The 15,137-nt window shown below is 37.4% G+C and overlaps 1 protein-coding gene across 1 annotated transcript in view; it reads right to left on the bottom strand.

Annotated features, from left to right (window-relative positions):
* The window catches only part of pusl1 (pseudouridine synthase like 1), a 53,514-nt gene extending 40,272 nt beyond the window's left edge, over positions 1–13,242 (bottom strand). Inside the window, exons 1-3 of the mRNA XM_056236660.1 lie at positions 12,995–13,242; positions 12,842–12,899; positions 11,853–12,040 (exon numbers count right to left, since the gene is read on the bottom strand). Of these exons, the coding sequence (XP_056092635.1) occupies positions 11,853–12,040; positions 12,842–12,899; positions 12,995–13,059 (311 nt within the window). The 5' untranslated portion in view covers positions 13,060–13,242. The remainder of the gene's footprint in view (positions 1–11,852; positions 12,041–12,841; positions 12,900–12,994) is intronic.
* Between the last annotated feature and the right edge of the window lie 1,895 nt (positions 13,243–15,137).

Raw genomic sequence — 15,137 nt, 5'->3', positions numbered from 1 at the left:
GGAGTTTTTGAGCATGTTAAGGCCTCCAAAAGTGTCCAAAAGGTAGCAGAAAAATAATAAGAAGAATAATAAATAATCCTAAGGAAAACAATAGGGCCTTCGCCCTTTGGGCTTGGGCCCTAATAATAATAATAATAAATAATCCTAAGGAAAACAATAGGGCCTTCGCCCTTTGGGCTTGGGCCCTAATAATCCAAGGTTTTTATTTAACACTGTGGCTAGACTAACAAATAAACAGACATCGCCAGAGCAAAATATTCCGTTACAGTATAGCTGTAATGATTTTATGAACTACTTCAATGCGAAAATAGAAAGCATCCGAAACACAATTGTAAATGTACAATCCTCTATGGTGTCTTATGATTCAGCCTCAATTATCGCCCCTCAAGAACAACTACACCGCTTTACAACTATAGGACAGGAAGAGCTAAATAAACTTATCATTGCATCTAAACCAACAACATGTTTATTAGATCCAATACCAACTAAATTTCTGAAAGAAGTGTTACCTGTAGTGGAAGAGCCTCTTCTTAATATTATTAACTCGTCTTTATCTTTAGGTCATGTTCCAAAAATATTCAAGCTGGCAGTAATAAAACCTCTCATTAAGAAACCGCAATTAGATCCAAATAACTTAGCAAATTACAGACCGATTTCAAATCTTCCATTTATGTCTAAAATACTAGAAAAGACTGTGTCCGCTCAATTGTGCTCTTTCATGCAAGAAAATGAGATATATGAAAAATTTCAGTCAGGATTCAGACCGCATCATAGCACAGAAACTGCGCTAGTTAAAATTACAAATGATTTACTTTTAGCTTCTGACCAAGGCTGTATCTCAATACTAGTTCTACTCGATCTTAGTGCTGCGTTTGACACTATCGATCATAAAATACTCTTGGATCGACTACAAAACTACACTGGTGTTCAGGGACAGGCATTAAGCTGGTTCAGATCGTATTTATCAGACCGTTACCATTTTGTTTGTTTAAATGGGGAAAAATCGAAGATAACGTCAGTAGACTATGGAGTGCCGCAAGGATCAGTGTTAGGCCCTCTGCTATTCTCAATATATATGCTGCCACTTGGTAATATTATAAGAAAACATGGAATTAATTTCCACTGTTATGCCGATGACACTCAATTATATATTTCATCACGGCCAGATGAAAACACTAACTCATCAAAATTGACAGAGTGTCTTAAAGATATAAAATGCTGGATGATGCATAATTTCCTGCTACTAAATCCAGATAAAACGGAGGTATTACTTGTTGGTCCAAAAAACTATCCACAAAACCACTTACAATACAACTTTAATATAGAAGGATGTCCTGTTACTTTATCCTCTACGGTAAAAGACCTGGGAGTTATACTAGACCACAACTTGTCTTTCGAAAATCATATTTCATATGTTACAAGAACGGCCTTTTTCCATCTTAGAAACATTGCTAAATTACGTAACATGCTATCTGTTTCCGATGCAGAAAAGTTAGTTCATGCATTCATGACCTCGAGACTAGATTACTGTAATGCTTTATTAGCCGGTTGTCCTGCATCCTCAATAAACAAGCTACAGTTAGTGCAAAATGCAGCCGCTAGAGTTCTTACTAGGTCAAGAAAATATGATCATATAACACCAATTTTATCATCTCTACACTGGTTACCTATCAAGTTCCGTATCAATTACAAAGTACTATTACTGACCTATAAAGCCCTAAATGGTTTAGCTCCTGTGTATTTAATGGACCTTCTATCGCCCTACAATCCATCGCGTTCTTTAAGATCACTAAATTCGAGGCTTCTAGTCATTCCTAGGATATCTAAGTCCACTAAAGGAGGGAGGGCGTTCTCACATTTAGCTCCTAAACTCTGGAATAGCCTTCCTGATATTGTTCGAGGCTCTGACTCGCTGTCCCAGTTTAAAACTAGATTAAAGACGCATCTTTTTAGCCAAGCATTTACATAATGCTTACCTTTTATTATACTGCTGAATCAGATCAAATGCATTTAATACTATAAAACTTGAAGAGACTGTAGGTTATCTGTATAGGTTGCATAGTATTTGCAGTCATTACGTTCCTGTGTATATTGCGTGAATGACGGGTGGTTGGGCAGATATTGTGTTGCGGTAGGTAGTATGCCATACGGAACCGTTGTCCACTGAAACTGCCTATTCACGCACCAGTGGGGCTCGACAGCCTTAGTCAACGGGTTGGCGCGTATGGTTGGGTTGCGGAGAGATTGTGAGATTGTGGTTAGGTCTCAGCAGCAGGAGGGACGTAGAGGTCAGTAAGCTGGGCTGAGTTGAGTGGGGGACGGAGGGGGGTGATTTTGGGACGCAAGAGTCACTGTCTTCATGTTTTGTCTTTTACGCCTGTGTTATGGAAATCATCATTATGAACAGCAGCTACGCTAATTATTTTCCCTTTGCTTTTCTGCTGTTATCTCGGGACGCGAGTCCCGAGAAAATGGCGTTCGTCAGCTCCAGTTTGTATCCAGCCTCTCACGGAGACTTCAGATGCTCCAATCACAAAGCCTATGAAGTGACGACTCAACACGGGCGATATGGACTCTCTATGGTGGACGGCACTGATCCTCAACAACTCGTCTTAAGACCGGCGTGCATACTTGGACTTCCAAAAAATACTCTAAATGTTCCGATCCAATCTGACTTGTAATGCTGCCCGAATCATGCACTGTTCCTCCGTTGGCCAGAGGAGAACTGGCCCCCCGACTGAGTCTGGTTTCTCCCAAGGTTTTTTTCTCCATTCTGTCACCTGATGGAGTTTTGGTTCCTTGCCACTGTTGCCTTGGCTTTTGGCTTGCTTAGTTGGGGACATTTAACATTTAATATTCAATAATATTATTGATCTGCCTTACTTAAGGTGGACGTTGACGCAATTTCTTTTAGAAACAAACTTTGTTATATTGTTATATTGTTTTTGTTATATTGTTTTCATGTTATCACTGTGAAGCGCTTTGATACAATCTGTATTGTAAAAAGCGCTATATAAATAAAGGTGACTTGACTTGACTTGACTTGATGAAGACATTTTTACTATGAAAACAACTTTCCCCAGTGGACAAATAATCTATCTATCTATCTATCTATCTATCTATCTATCTATCTATCTATCTATCTATCTATCTATCTATCTATCTATCTATCTATCTATCTATCTATCTATCTATCCATCTATCCATCTGACTATCTATAATTGCATATCTGCTCCGCCTGACGGACACATTGGCGAGAATATCAGTTTTGTACATTATTTCGTTCTGTTTACCATCTTATTTATGAGGATGAATTGTATAACATGCCAATATTATTGCAGAACATATTTCACTTTTCTTTTTGCAAATATGTGTTACAGTAATTTGCATTTCTGTTGCAGATCGATCAAACGGGTGTTCGTGTAAGCTGTTAATTGTAAGACTTGGTTTGTGAAGTCTCCGTGTTATTTATGAGAGGCAGTATTGCCATTTATTTTACACAACGGTCTACAGTTTCACACAGTTTCACACACTTTCACGTGTTTCTTCCATCTGCCGACGGTGTCGCCATTTCTCATTTCACCCGTTTTTGTGCGTACGCCTGGGTCAGAGCTTGCGTGAAGGACCGCACATTTTACCGTCAATTTTGCTTTTTATAAATACCAATTATTGCGTAGAGAGCGGCGTACGCCTTCTTTTGTGCGTACACAACGTTTATAAATGAGGCCCCTGGTGACTGTGGGGGCCATTTTAGTACAGTGAACTCATTGTCATGTTCAAGAAACCAATTTGAAATGATTCGAGCTTTGTGACATGGTGCATTGCGATGGGTACATGGTGGCCATAAAGGGATGGACATGGTCAGAAACAATGCTCAGGTAGGCCGTGGCATTTAAACAATGCCCAATTGGCACAAAGGGGCCTAAAGTGTGCCAAGAAAACATCCCCCACACCATTACACCACCACCACCAGCCTGCACAGTGGTAACAAGGCATGATGGATCCATGTTCTCATTCTGTTTACGCCAAATTCTGACTCTACCATCTGAAAGTCTCAACAGAAATCGAGACTCATCAGACCAGGCAACATTTTTCCAGTCTTCAACTGTCCAATTTTGGTGAGCTCTTGCAAATTGTAGCCTCTTTTTCCTATTTGTAGTGGAGATGAGTGGTACCCGGGGAGGTCTTCTGCTGTTGTAGCCCATCCGCCTCAAGGTTGTGCGTGTTGTGGCTTCACAAATGCTTTGCTGCATACCTCGGTTGTAACGAGTGGTTATTTCAGTCAAAGTTGCTCTTCTATCAGCTTGAATCAGTCGGCCCATTCTCCTCTGACCTCTAGCATCAACAAGGCATTTTCGCCCACAGGACTGCCGCATACTGGATGTTTTTCCCTTTTCACACCATTCTTTGTAAACCCTAGAAATGGTTGTCGTGGAAATCCCAGTAACTGAGCAGATTGTGAAATACTCAGACCGGCCCGTCTGGCACCAACAACCATGCCTCGCTCAAAATTGCTTAAATCACCTTTCTTTCCCATTCTGACATTCAGTTTGGAGTTCAGGAGATTGTCTTGACCAGGACCACACCCCTAAATGCATTGAAGCAACTGCCATGTGATTGGTTGATTAGATAATTGCATTTTGCGGCCCCTAGTTGGTCCCGACCCCCTTCATTGAGAACCACTGCCATAGACATACACTGAAGAAAGAACCAAACCATTTCTAGAAACCTGATTATCACTGCAACCACTTGGCAATCATGCACTAAAAACCTGGCAGAACACCTTCAGAAACCACACAACCGGTCCGGGAACCACCAATAGCAACAACCTAGTAGGAGGACAGCGAGTTTTGAACAGCCACACACCCCATTTATTCAGAACACATTAAAATCGAGTCCTTTTTACAATTTGAAATACTACACACACACATTTATATATATTAGGGCCGGGACTCGATTAAAAAAATTAATCTAATTAATTAGAGGCTTTGTAATTAATTAATCGAAATTAATCGCATTTTAATCGCATAAATATTTGACCTGAGAACAGTGAGAAGTAATTTTTTTCACATGGATTTTTAGTATACCATTGAATAATGACTGCATACATAAGCTTAAAGGGATACTCCACTTTTTTTGGAAATAGGCTCATTTTACAACTCCCCCAGAGTTAAACTGTTGAGTTTTACCGTTTTTGAATCCATTCAGCCGATCTCCGGTTCTGGCGGTACCACTTTTAGCATAGCTTAGCATACATCATTGAAGTGGACAAGACCATTAGCATTTCTCATTAAAAAATGACCAAAGTGTTTCGATATTTTTCCTATTTAAAACTTGACTCTTCTGTAGTTACATCGTGCACTAAGACCGACGGAAAATGTAAAGTTGCGATTTTCTAGGCTGATATGGCTAGGAACTATACTCTCATTCCTGCGTAATAATCAAGAAACTTCACTGCCGTACCATGAGAGCAGCAGGCGTAATGATATGACGCAGCGCCTGAAAATAGGCCACCTTCCGTCAACACAACGGAACTATTTTCAGGCGCTGCGTCATATCATTACGCCTGCTGCTCTCATGGTACGGCAGTAAAGTTTCTTGATTATTACGCAGGAATGAGAGTATAGTTCTTAGCCATATCAGCCTAGAAAATCGCAACTTTACATTTTCCGTCGGTCTTAGTGCACGATGTAACTACAGAAGAGTCAAGTTTTAAATAGGAAAAATATCGAAACACTTTGGTCATTTTTTAATGAGAAATGCTAATGGTCTTGTCCACTTCAGTGATGTATGCTAAGCTATGCTAAAAGTGGTACCGCCAGAACCGGAGATCGGCTGAATGGATTCAAAAACGGTAAAACTCAACAGTTTAACTCTGGGGGAGTTGTAAAATGAGCCTATTTCCAAAAAAAGTGGAGTATCCCTTTAAGCAACAAAATATTGTTTATTTTTGTTCAACCAAGTCCAGCAGACCAGTGCAATTTTTGCCATTAAGTGTAGCAATAGCATATTGCTACACTACACTAATAGCAATAGCGAATTCCTTGTTGCATAGCTTGCACACAACCATGCTCTTATCGACGCTTCCATCCGTTCGTTTTTTGTAACAACATTTCCCAGCCACCGGCCAATCAAAGCGATCTCGTCAGCTTCTTTGTCATGAACGCTAGTTGGTGCGCCAGTATAATCGGTCCGCCGAAACTCATCCAGTGAGAAACATTCCGCGGTGCAAAAATAAGTGCGATTAAAAATATTTTTTTGTGTAATTAATTAACGCGTTAAAGTGTGTAATTAATTAATCTTAATTAACGCGTTAAAGTCCCGGCCCCAATATATATATATATATTAGGGGTGGAACGGTACATGTATTCGTATCGAACCGAAACGGTACGGGCGTCACGGTTTGGTGCACGAATTTACACGGAGAATACACGGTATACAAATAAATAAAACTCGCGTGCAAATTAATTAATGTAATGCGGAACTACTGTTATACGCGGGTTCTTTAGGGACACATAATCTGTACCATCGGCTTAGCTCTGAATGCGCGTTCACTTCAAACGTTGGCTTTATATGCGCGTCCTATTCACTCTGGACTAGCGTCGAACTAGACGCGAATTTGACGCTCTATTCGCGTTTGGTGTGACCGCGACCGCATAATGAACAGGCAGCGATGTCAAGATTGCAATGCTGGAGTGTGTGTGTGTGTGTGTGTGTGTGTGTGTGTGTGTGTGTGTGTGTGTGTGTGTGTGTGTGTGTGTGTGTGTGTGTGTGAGAGAGAGAGAGGAAACGTAAAAAACATACTCTGTCATTTTGTTCAGATCATTAAACCTGCAAAGTGTTTACTTATATTGGTATACACTCGCAATAAAACACAACACACTGTGCTTTTGTCACACTGTAAACTCTTGTCAAACTGTAACCTACAACTGTCACCCAACCAAAATATCACACACTGTTTTAAAAGCAAAACATATTTATCCAACTCCATTTCAAAACAGTCTGTGGGTTCCATCTTTTGGACATTCGTCATATTGCATTGGTTTCCATTTCTTGTCCTCGGAGCGCTAATCTTACACATTCTACATTGATTAAAAAAAGAAAATCGAATGTGTTTTTAATGGTAGTATTATTTTATACAGAAATCAATTATTTATAATTCAGAAGAGAATAATGTTACATTGTCAATTAATAATGTTAATTAAAATTAAGGAAAAACAAATATTTTAATCTGAGATATAGCAAAATAATTTTAAATTAATTCAGGTACAATTACCAAACATATCACAAGGTCTTTTTGTCTTTTTATTAATTTAATTATTAAACTAATTATATAAAACTATTGTCAGTGCACTACAAAAAAACTGGTTCTATGCCTTTATTAAAAAAAACTTATTTACAAAATACAATGCCTTCTGCATTTTTGTTTTGCTTTTCCCTCCATTGTACCGAAATCGTACCGTGATGTCTGAACCGAGGTATGAACCGAACCGTGACTTCTGTGTACCGTTCCACCCCTAATATATATATATGTGTGTAGTATTTCAAATTGTAAAAAGTATATTGTATATTATAGTTGAATAACAGTGAAACTTACAACAGTATTTACATCATCTGTAAGGTTTTTGCGACGCTAGATATGCCGCTCCAAACACTGTCACCTGCTGTGATGGTGCTCTTCATCTGACTAAGTGCGCTTATGGATTAAACTGGTGGTCTTGAAACCCCATGAGTTCTATGTTGTCTCACAAAAAGCTTCAACTCGTCATTAAACATTCATGCAATACAGTCCCATGAGGCCTTTTGAGAGGACCAGTCTATCACCGTCAGACGCTCCCTAAAGCACATGACAGAGCGCTTCATTAATAATCATGTGAGGACAGTATGGATATTCTGTGAATATACTCCTGAGTTTAATGGTAACGTGACAAATCGACAAAAAAAATCAAGTTCAAAAGTCACGGATCCTGTTGACATTCAACACACTTACTGTGATGAGGTCATACGAGTCAAATGAAGAGGGTTTATGTTACGTTATGTTAACAGAAAGGGGACATTTACAAAGAGCCGTCCACAGATAAACTGCCAATGTTCTGCTAACAATGTTATATATAACATAATTATACTAAGGATGCCCCAAAATATAACTATCTGTAAATACAAAAAGAAAGAAATATTTTAAACAAAAATTACATCAGTATCAAAAGGTGTGATATTTATAAGGTGATATTTCCTATAACAGAATTGATTTTCAGATGCATATTTTAGCTTTGTGAGAGCATATTTAATTAATTGTGGCATTTTTGTGAAATGATGTGCTTTAAATAATTTCAGGCATCAAATCAGGCATCAAAACAATTTAAACTAGAGTAAGTAAGTAAGATAAACTTAAACTTTTTACAGTTTTTGAAATACATAAAATATATAATAAATCGTTCAAATACACTACCGTTCAGAAGTTTCAGTATTTTTTTGAAAGAAAGAAAGAAATTAATACTTTTATCAGCAAGGACACATTAAATTGATCAAAAGTGACAGTAAATACATTTATAATGTTTCAAAAGCTTTCTATTTCAAATAAATGCAGTTCTTTTGAACTTTCTATTCATCAAAGAATCATGAGAAAAAAAATTACATCACGGTTTCCACAAAAATATGAAGCAGCACAGCTGTTTTTAACATTGATAATAATCAGAAACATTTCTTGAGCAGCAAATCATCATATTAGAGTGATTTCTGAAGGATCATGTGACACTGAAGACTGGAGTAATGATGCTGAAAATCCAGCTTTCATCACAGGAATAATTTACTTTTTAAAATACTGTAAAAGCAGTTATTTTAAATTGCAATATTGTTTCAAAATATTACTTTTAAACTGTATCTGGATCAAATAAATGCTGCTGAGAAGAGACTTCTTCAAACAGTGATCTTTTAAAAAAGCATCTAAGAATCTCCTTCAGTTATACTATTTTCATTAGTGCATGAGACCGTCTTCAGTGGGCAGTGAGATCTAAACATAGTGAAGAAAAGAGCGCATCTGACAGCAGCATCTCCAGATAAAGGCACCATTAGACTCTGCAGGGTCGCTGGGGCATTTCAGGGGCAATTTCCACCAGTTTGCTCCTCCACTCACAACAGCAAATACAGAAGATGACATGCTCAGGCTCCCAGAGGAGTCTGTCAGTGGGTATTAATGATTTACCAGCAGGCGCTAATCGCTGCTAACAGGAACATGGAATAAAACACAAACAGACCAGACATGAGCACTGTGTGCCCTCAGTTTTAAAGAGTTTTTGTGACATAAGGCAAATGTAAAATGAAAATGGCAATGAAACAGTTACTAAAGCATTAAAAGAGAATCCCAGGCGTCTGTGCAAGATGAGCATTAGTGACATCGATTCTTGATGTGAATTGTGAATGGTTCCTGTGACCTCAATCAGACCTGAGGTTCCCCAACCCACAACCACTAAAATATTCATCACTGCTCGTCCCACCACCCAACTACACAAACTTATACGATTTGGATTGAAATAACAAACAAAGAAAAAATATGAATTTAAAGAGAAATTAAAATTCTGTCATCATTTACTCACCCTGATATCTTTCCAAACCGGTAAGACTTTCGTTCATCTTTGAAATACAAAGATCTTTTAAATGAAATCTGAGAGATTTCTGTCCCGCCATTGACAGTCTACGCAACTACCACTTTGACGTTTCATACTACCGTACTTTCTTATCAGCACAAAATGATTCACTTGGTCACTAACAGCAAAACACCACACCAGCACACTAAAGAAGATGTGTCAAGGTGACTTTGTAAAAGCAATTTACAGAGCATTTAATACAAGGAAGGTCTGCCTGGAGCAACTGGGGGTCCTAGTAATTCCCATGAATCCCCCCTTCAGGGGTTTGAATCTCCAGATAACTGGCCCTGATCTTTCACAACTAAGTAACCTCCAAAGACTGCAGCAGATCTGAATTAGCCATGTTTTAACCTCTCTGACACGGACACTACACAGTGTGAGACATTGTTTGACTTTAAAAAGAAAACCTTTGAGTTAATGCTATATGAGGGTCATGTTTTTAATGTTTAATGGTGTGTTCACACTTGGTTCGGTTGAAACGAACTGTTGCGATTGCTCTGTTAATGTGGTTCATTTGCCCTGATAATATGTGTCTACAGGTCAGAAATCATTCTAATATGCTGATTTGATGCTCAAGAAATATTCCTTATTGTTATCAATATTTAAAACAGTTGTGCTGCTTAATATTTTAGTTGAAACTGTGATATTTTTTTCCCCCCAGGATTCTATGATCAATAGAATGTTAAAAAGAACAGCATTTATTTGAAATATAATTGTGTTGTAACAATGTAAAAGATTTTAATGTCAGTTTTGATCAATTTAAGGAATTCTTGTTTCATAAAAGTAATAGTAATTTCTTTAAAAAAAAAAAAAAAATCTTACTGACTCCAAACTGTTAAACAATATTTTATATAAAAAATGTGGTTCAAAAACAATGGAAGCTTGTTTCCACCACAGAATAAAAAATAAAAAAAGCTAAATGCGACTTTTTATCTCACAATTCTGACATTTTTCCTCACAATTGCGAGTTACAAAGTCAGAATTGCGTGATATAAAGTCAGAATTGTGAAGGGTGGAAAAAAATCACAATTGCGAGAAAAAAGTCAGAAAATTGTGAGTTTTTGTCTCTGACTTTATAATTTGCAATTCGAGTTTATGCAGAGAAAAAGTCAGAGAAAAAGTCAGATTTGTGAGATAAAAAGTCAATTACCTTAATATTTTATTAAGTGGTGGAAACAAGCTTCTATAAAATACATACAGCTTTTTAACTCCCTTAAGTGTCACCGGCCCACCGGTGGGCCCAAATCCATTACATTTTTAAAACAGTAATATCCTATACTAAACTAATCTTGACAAACTATATATCATTTGAAAGCTTACAATCTCTAGTTTCCATATTTGGTGATTGATTTTCAAAATGAATTACAGAGGAGCCATAATTTATCAATTTGCAACAAGAATATTTTCATACTCCTAAGGCGTGTTTAGACCTTTATTTTAAAATAGTGATGAACATGAAAAATCATGAAAGAAGGGTAGAAACCTCAGTTTGTTTTCATGCCAAGAGTTCAAAAGATAGCATCCATTCAATTATTTTAGAAAAAAAGGTCTGATTTTTTTTTAAATATAAAGAAAAAATTATAGATTCACCATTTGTGATGTGGCAGGAAGCTATAACGCACATACTTGTTCTTTTTATGTTTCTTAGAGGTTGAATTCATATCAAAATCTGCCAAACTTCTCATATTACTTCTGAATAGGATGTCTACTTCATAAATTGTATGAAAATTGTGGAAATAATGGTTCATATCACTCAAAACACATATGGAAATGGAGGCGCCCTTATATGGGCAGTAATGGAGTCTGGTTGTCATCTACTGAAAAAGTTTGGTACTGCGCACAAACAAAATCTTACTGAAAGCTCATTTTTTGAGATATCAACCTAAAATTTGAAACACAACTTGTTCAGATTTTTTACTTTGATTTTTTTTTTTTTTTCAGTTTTAGAGTCGCCCAGGTTTTGAAAATATAAATTTTCTATAAAATATGAATAATTAAATTTTTTACATTGTACATTTTCATAAACTCAAACTTCTATAACTTTTTTTCCGTTTCACTTCTACAAAAATCTGCCAAAAGTCTTCTTTAAAACGAGACCAATCTTACGTCTATATTCCAAAGCATTCTTGAATTACAACCACTTAAGTTTGAAATGTGCATTTTCATGTATATTCAAAAAAAAGGGGGTGACACTCAAAAGACTCCCACCTTATAGGTTCTGCTTTCAAGTGGAAGTTTAAGGCCTCCACCAGGGTTTGCTCCAGCAGTGGGGGTTTGTCTGCTCTCCGCTGGATATCCACATGTGCAGAGTTACACAAGGCATGCACACCACTGTCAGTTCTACTGGAGATGGACACTGACACCTCATTGACCGGCTTTAGTTTTCGCACTGCACTCTACACAGAAGCAAACAAACAACAGCAATGAAATGAATGGTATCCAGACACGTAGGGCCAGAATCAGATTTACTACATCAAATTAGCGTGAGAGTGCAATTCCAAAAAAGCGCAGAAAGTTCTGCCTCTGATCCACTGACGATGCGACGTGCAAATTAAAAAGTATTTTAAATACGGCTAGTTTTAGTATTAAAGTTAAAAGTTGGTTGTTAGGTTGTTTTAGTGATGAATTTCTATTAGTATATGGTGTGTATGTGTTTAACTGTGATTGTAAATTTTGTAAATGTGAAACGTATTGTAATTTTGTATTTATAATGCTATACAATAGCAATGCACCTGTTGCTAGGAGTGAAGTTTGTGGATAACATCAAGGACCGCAATGGAAACAAGTTTTTAACTTCGTGTTATCCTTGACAAATTAGTGTTTCATTACTTTTTTGTGCAACAAATCCAATCACAGACACAATCCAATCCATGCAAGAGCAACTAACTGTCTTGCCAACAGAAATACATCACACAGGAAAACATTTATATTACATTTCCAAAAGAAATGCAGTTTAAGGAGCAGACATATTGCTTTAAATTAAAGAGGTCAGGTGACATGTTTTGAGACAAGCACCAGAAACAGAGAATTTGAATGCAGTAAAATAGAGAACTGGATCGTGTCAGTTTCAACGGACATTTTAAACATTTTCTTACCGAAACAAGTATCAAACAAACAAACAAAACAAATTGGCATCAGTCATGAGGAAAAGCTATTTGAGATAGTCAACTGTTTTTGATTGTCAGGCAGAGACTGACCTCTAAATGATTCTCAACCCCCTGTACAGCTTGATCGGCTGGTGTTCTCATCACGCCACTGAGGACAGAAGGACAAGCAGACATGTGGTGTTATAATAACTTATAACAGCTCAATAAGGAAGAAGCGTGACTGTGCTTGACATGGAGACAGACCTGTATTTGGTCCCTGCGTATTGGAAAAAGATTAAATAACGGGCGGTGGAGTGTAAAGTTAGCATGTTTCCCGGTATATTCGTTTGAAGTTTGTCAGAACGAGAAGTTAACAGGATTGAAAAAGCAGTGGACGTGTACGGCCAACAAATAAGTAGCCATTAGACGTCGTATACCCCAAATAATACCGTACCACACACGTTACAAGTCATGTTGAAAATCAGAGGCATGTGTGAGCGCCACAAAGGAAAACACAGCTGCTGTCTGACGTTTAGAAGCCGAAGCGATGCCTGTTTAAAAAAAAGGCGTTGAACTGCCAAATTACTTAAAACACACATCTTTTCAGCCTTGAGACGTGTTTACCTTACAAGAGTATTTATTTTTATACCATGTTTGGCTTTATTTGACAATATTTATTTTCTAAATGTTGGAAATTTAAAGGCGGAATTGGAGGACGACATAAACACCTTTCAAAAAAAAATCCGCGGGAGCAGGGACAAACCTGACGTAGACATTGACGTAATGGTGATTGACAGAGGGGGGCGAACTTAAAGCTCTGGTGTACATTGGTAAAGCTTTTTTTTTTTTTTAAAGATTTTATATAGAGATGGATACTAAATGTGAGTTTTGTGGAATGTAGAAGCAGACTGTTGTTCGTTTATTTGTTTCAACTGCATTTGTTGTAGAATATTTTGGAATGAAATCATGGAAGATTTTTAGGTGAAAAGGGTGATTCATAATATTATTTATTAACAGCATCAAAACTTACAGTGTACCATTAATAAAATACTGTAAAATGTAGATATTGCTTATTGTTAGTTCATTAACTAATGTTACCTAATGGGACCTTATTGTAGCCTAAAGTGTTGCTGAAAGAAAAATAATTAAAATATTTTTACTGGTGTAAAAAAAATATTTGAAGGATGACCTTATAAGGAAAGTTAAAATGATAGCACACTCTAAAATGAAAATAATTTACTCACCCTGGTGTTGTTCTATGGATATTACCGGTAAATACTTTTTTATATTTAAAAAATACTATTTATGTAACATGATGTACCTTCTTCTCTGAGATGAATATATCCATTGTGTTCAGCGTAACAAGAAGTTTTCACATTCACATCTGTCAACTGTCATTCTGACTGTTATCAGACAAGAAGTTCCGGTCCAGAGATATTTAACTCAGTGAAGAAAGCACACAGATTTCTAGGCTTTGTATTTCATGTCGTGTTTTGGTTCATCTTGATTTCTCACAACTTGTATGCTTTTCCAGAGCGACACGGAGTGAACTGCGGTGCTAATGGAGTCTCACGAATGTGTTCATCGTGCAGAGAAGCCCAACGGCCAAGGTCAAGAATTACGTTAAATACATTACATTTTGGTTTGTTTTCACTAAACCCTGCTATTCACTGCCACTATGTGGACGAGCTGGAGCGGGACATTTTTATAAAAAATTTGTGTGTTTGGCTGTGTTTGAAATCGCCCCTTATACCTTAAATAGGGTAAAGGGGGCGAGGTAGGTATGATATATTATATGAGGGGACAGCCATTTGTAGTGGTGTCCAAAACCATAGTGAAAGTTATCAAGTGCACTCATTCAATCCCATAATGCACCGCAATAATGACATATGCTCAACCATAGATATCCATAATAAAGGCTAGATGTCTCGTCCGCGCTACTGGCCAATGGAGGTCGACGTCCGCACCTGGCGGCCATCTTGTCACAGGCAGCTCGCTCACTCGTAACATTGTGGTTTAATGGTGCATGTACTTTTTAAATAACCATAACTTGCTCAATTTTCTACCGATTTTCAAACGCTTTGGTTTGTTACAAACTTCAGAGATGTAGTTATGACACTGCATACTTATGAATAATAAGTGTATAAATAAATAATCAACCAGAAATTATAGCCACGTTTATAACGTTTGTAAGAAACCAAACCGTTTGTAAATCCGTCAAGATTTCAACGAGATTTGTGTTCATGCTGATCACTCATCTTACATCAGGCACCACAGAGCCCGCCAGAAAGCTTGCCTGTGACAAGATGGCCGCCGGTGATGACGATAGAGACTCCGCCGTAAGACATCTAGCCTTTATTATGGATATCTATTTGCTCAACGGCTAGATAATACCCATAATGCACTG

The sequence above is a fragment of the Rhinichthys klamathensis genome, unplaced genomic scaffold (assembly GCF_029890125.1).
Source record: "Rhinichthys klamathensis goyatoka isolate OS25496 unplaced genomic scaffold, OSU_Roscu_1.1 h1tg000461l_1, whole genome shotgun sequence".
Classification (NCBI taxonomy): domain Eukaryota; kingdom Metazoa; phylum Chordata; class Actinopteri; order Cypriniformes; family Leuciscidae; genus Rhinichthys; species Rhinichthys klamathensis.
The sequence above is the reverse complement of the archived record's forward strand: the minus strand, read 5'-3'. Positions and strand labels throughout refer to the sequence as shown.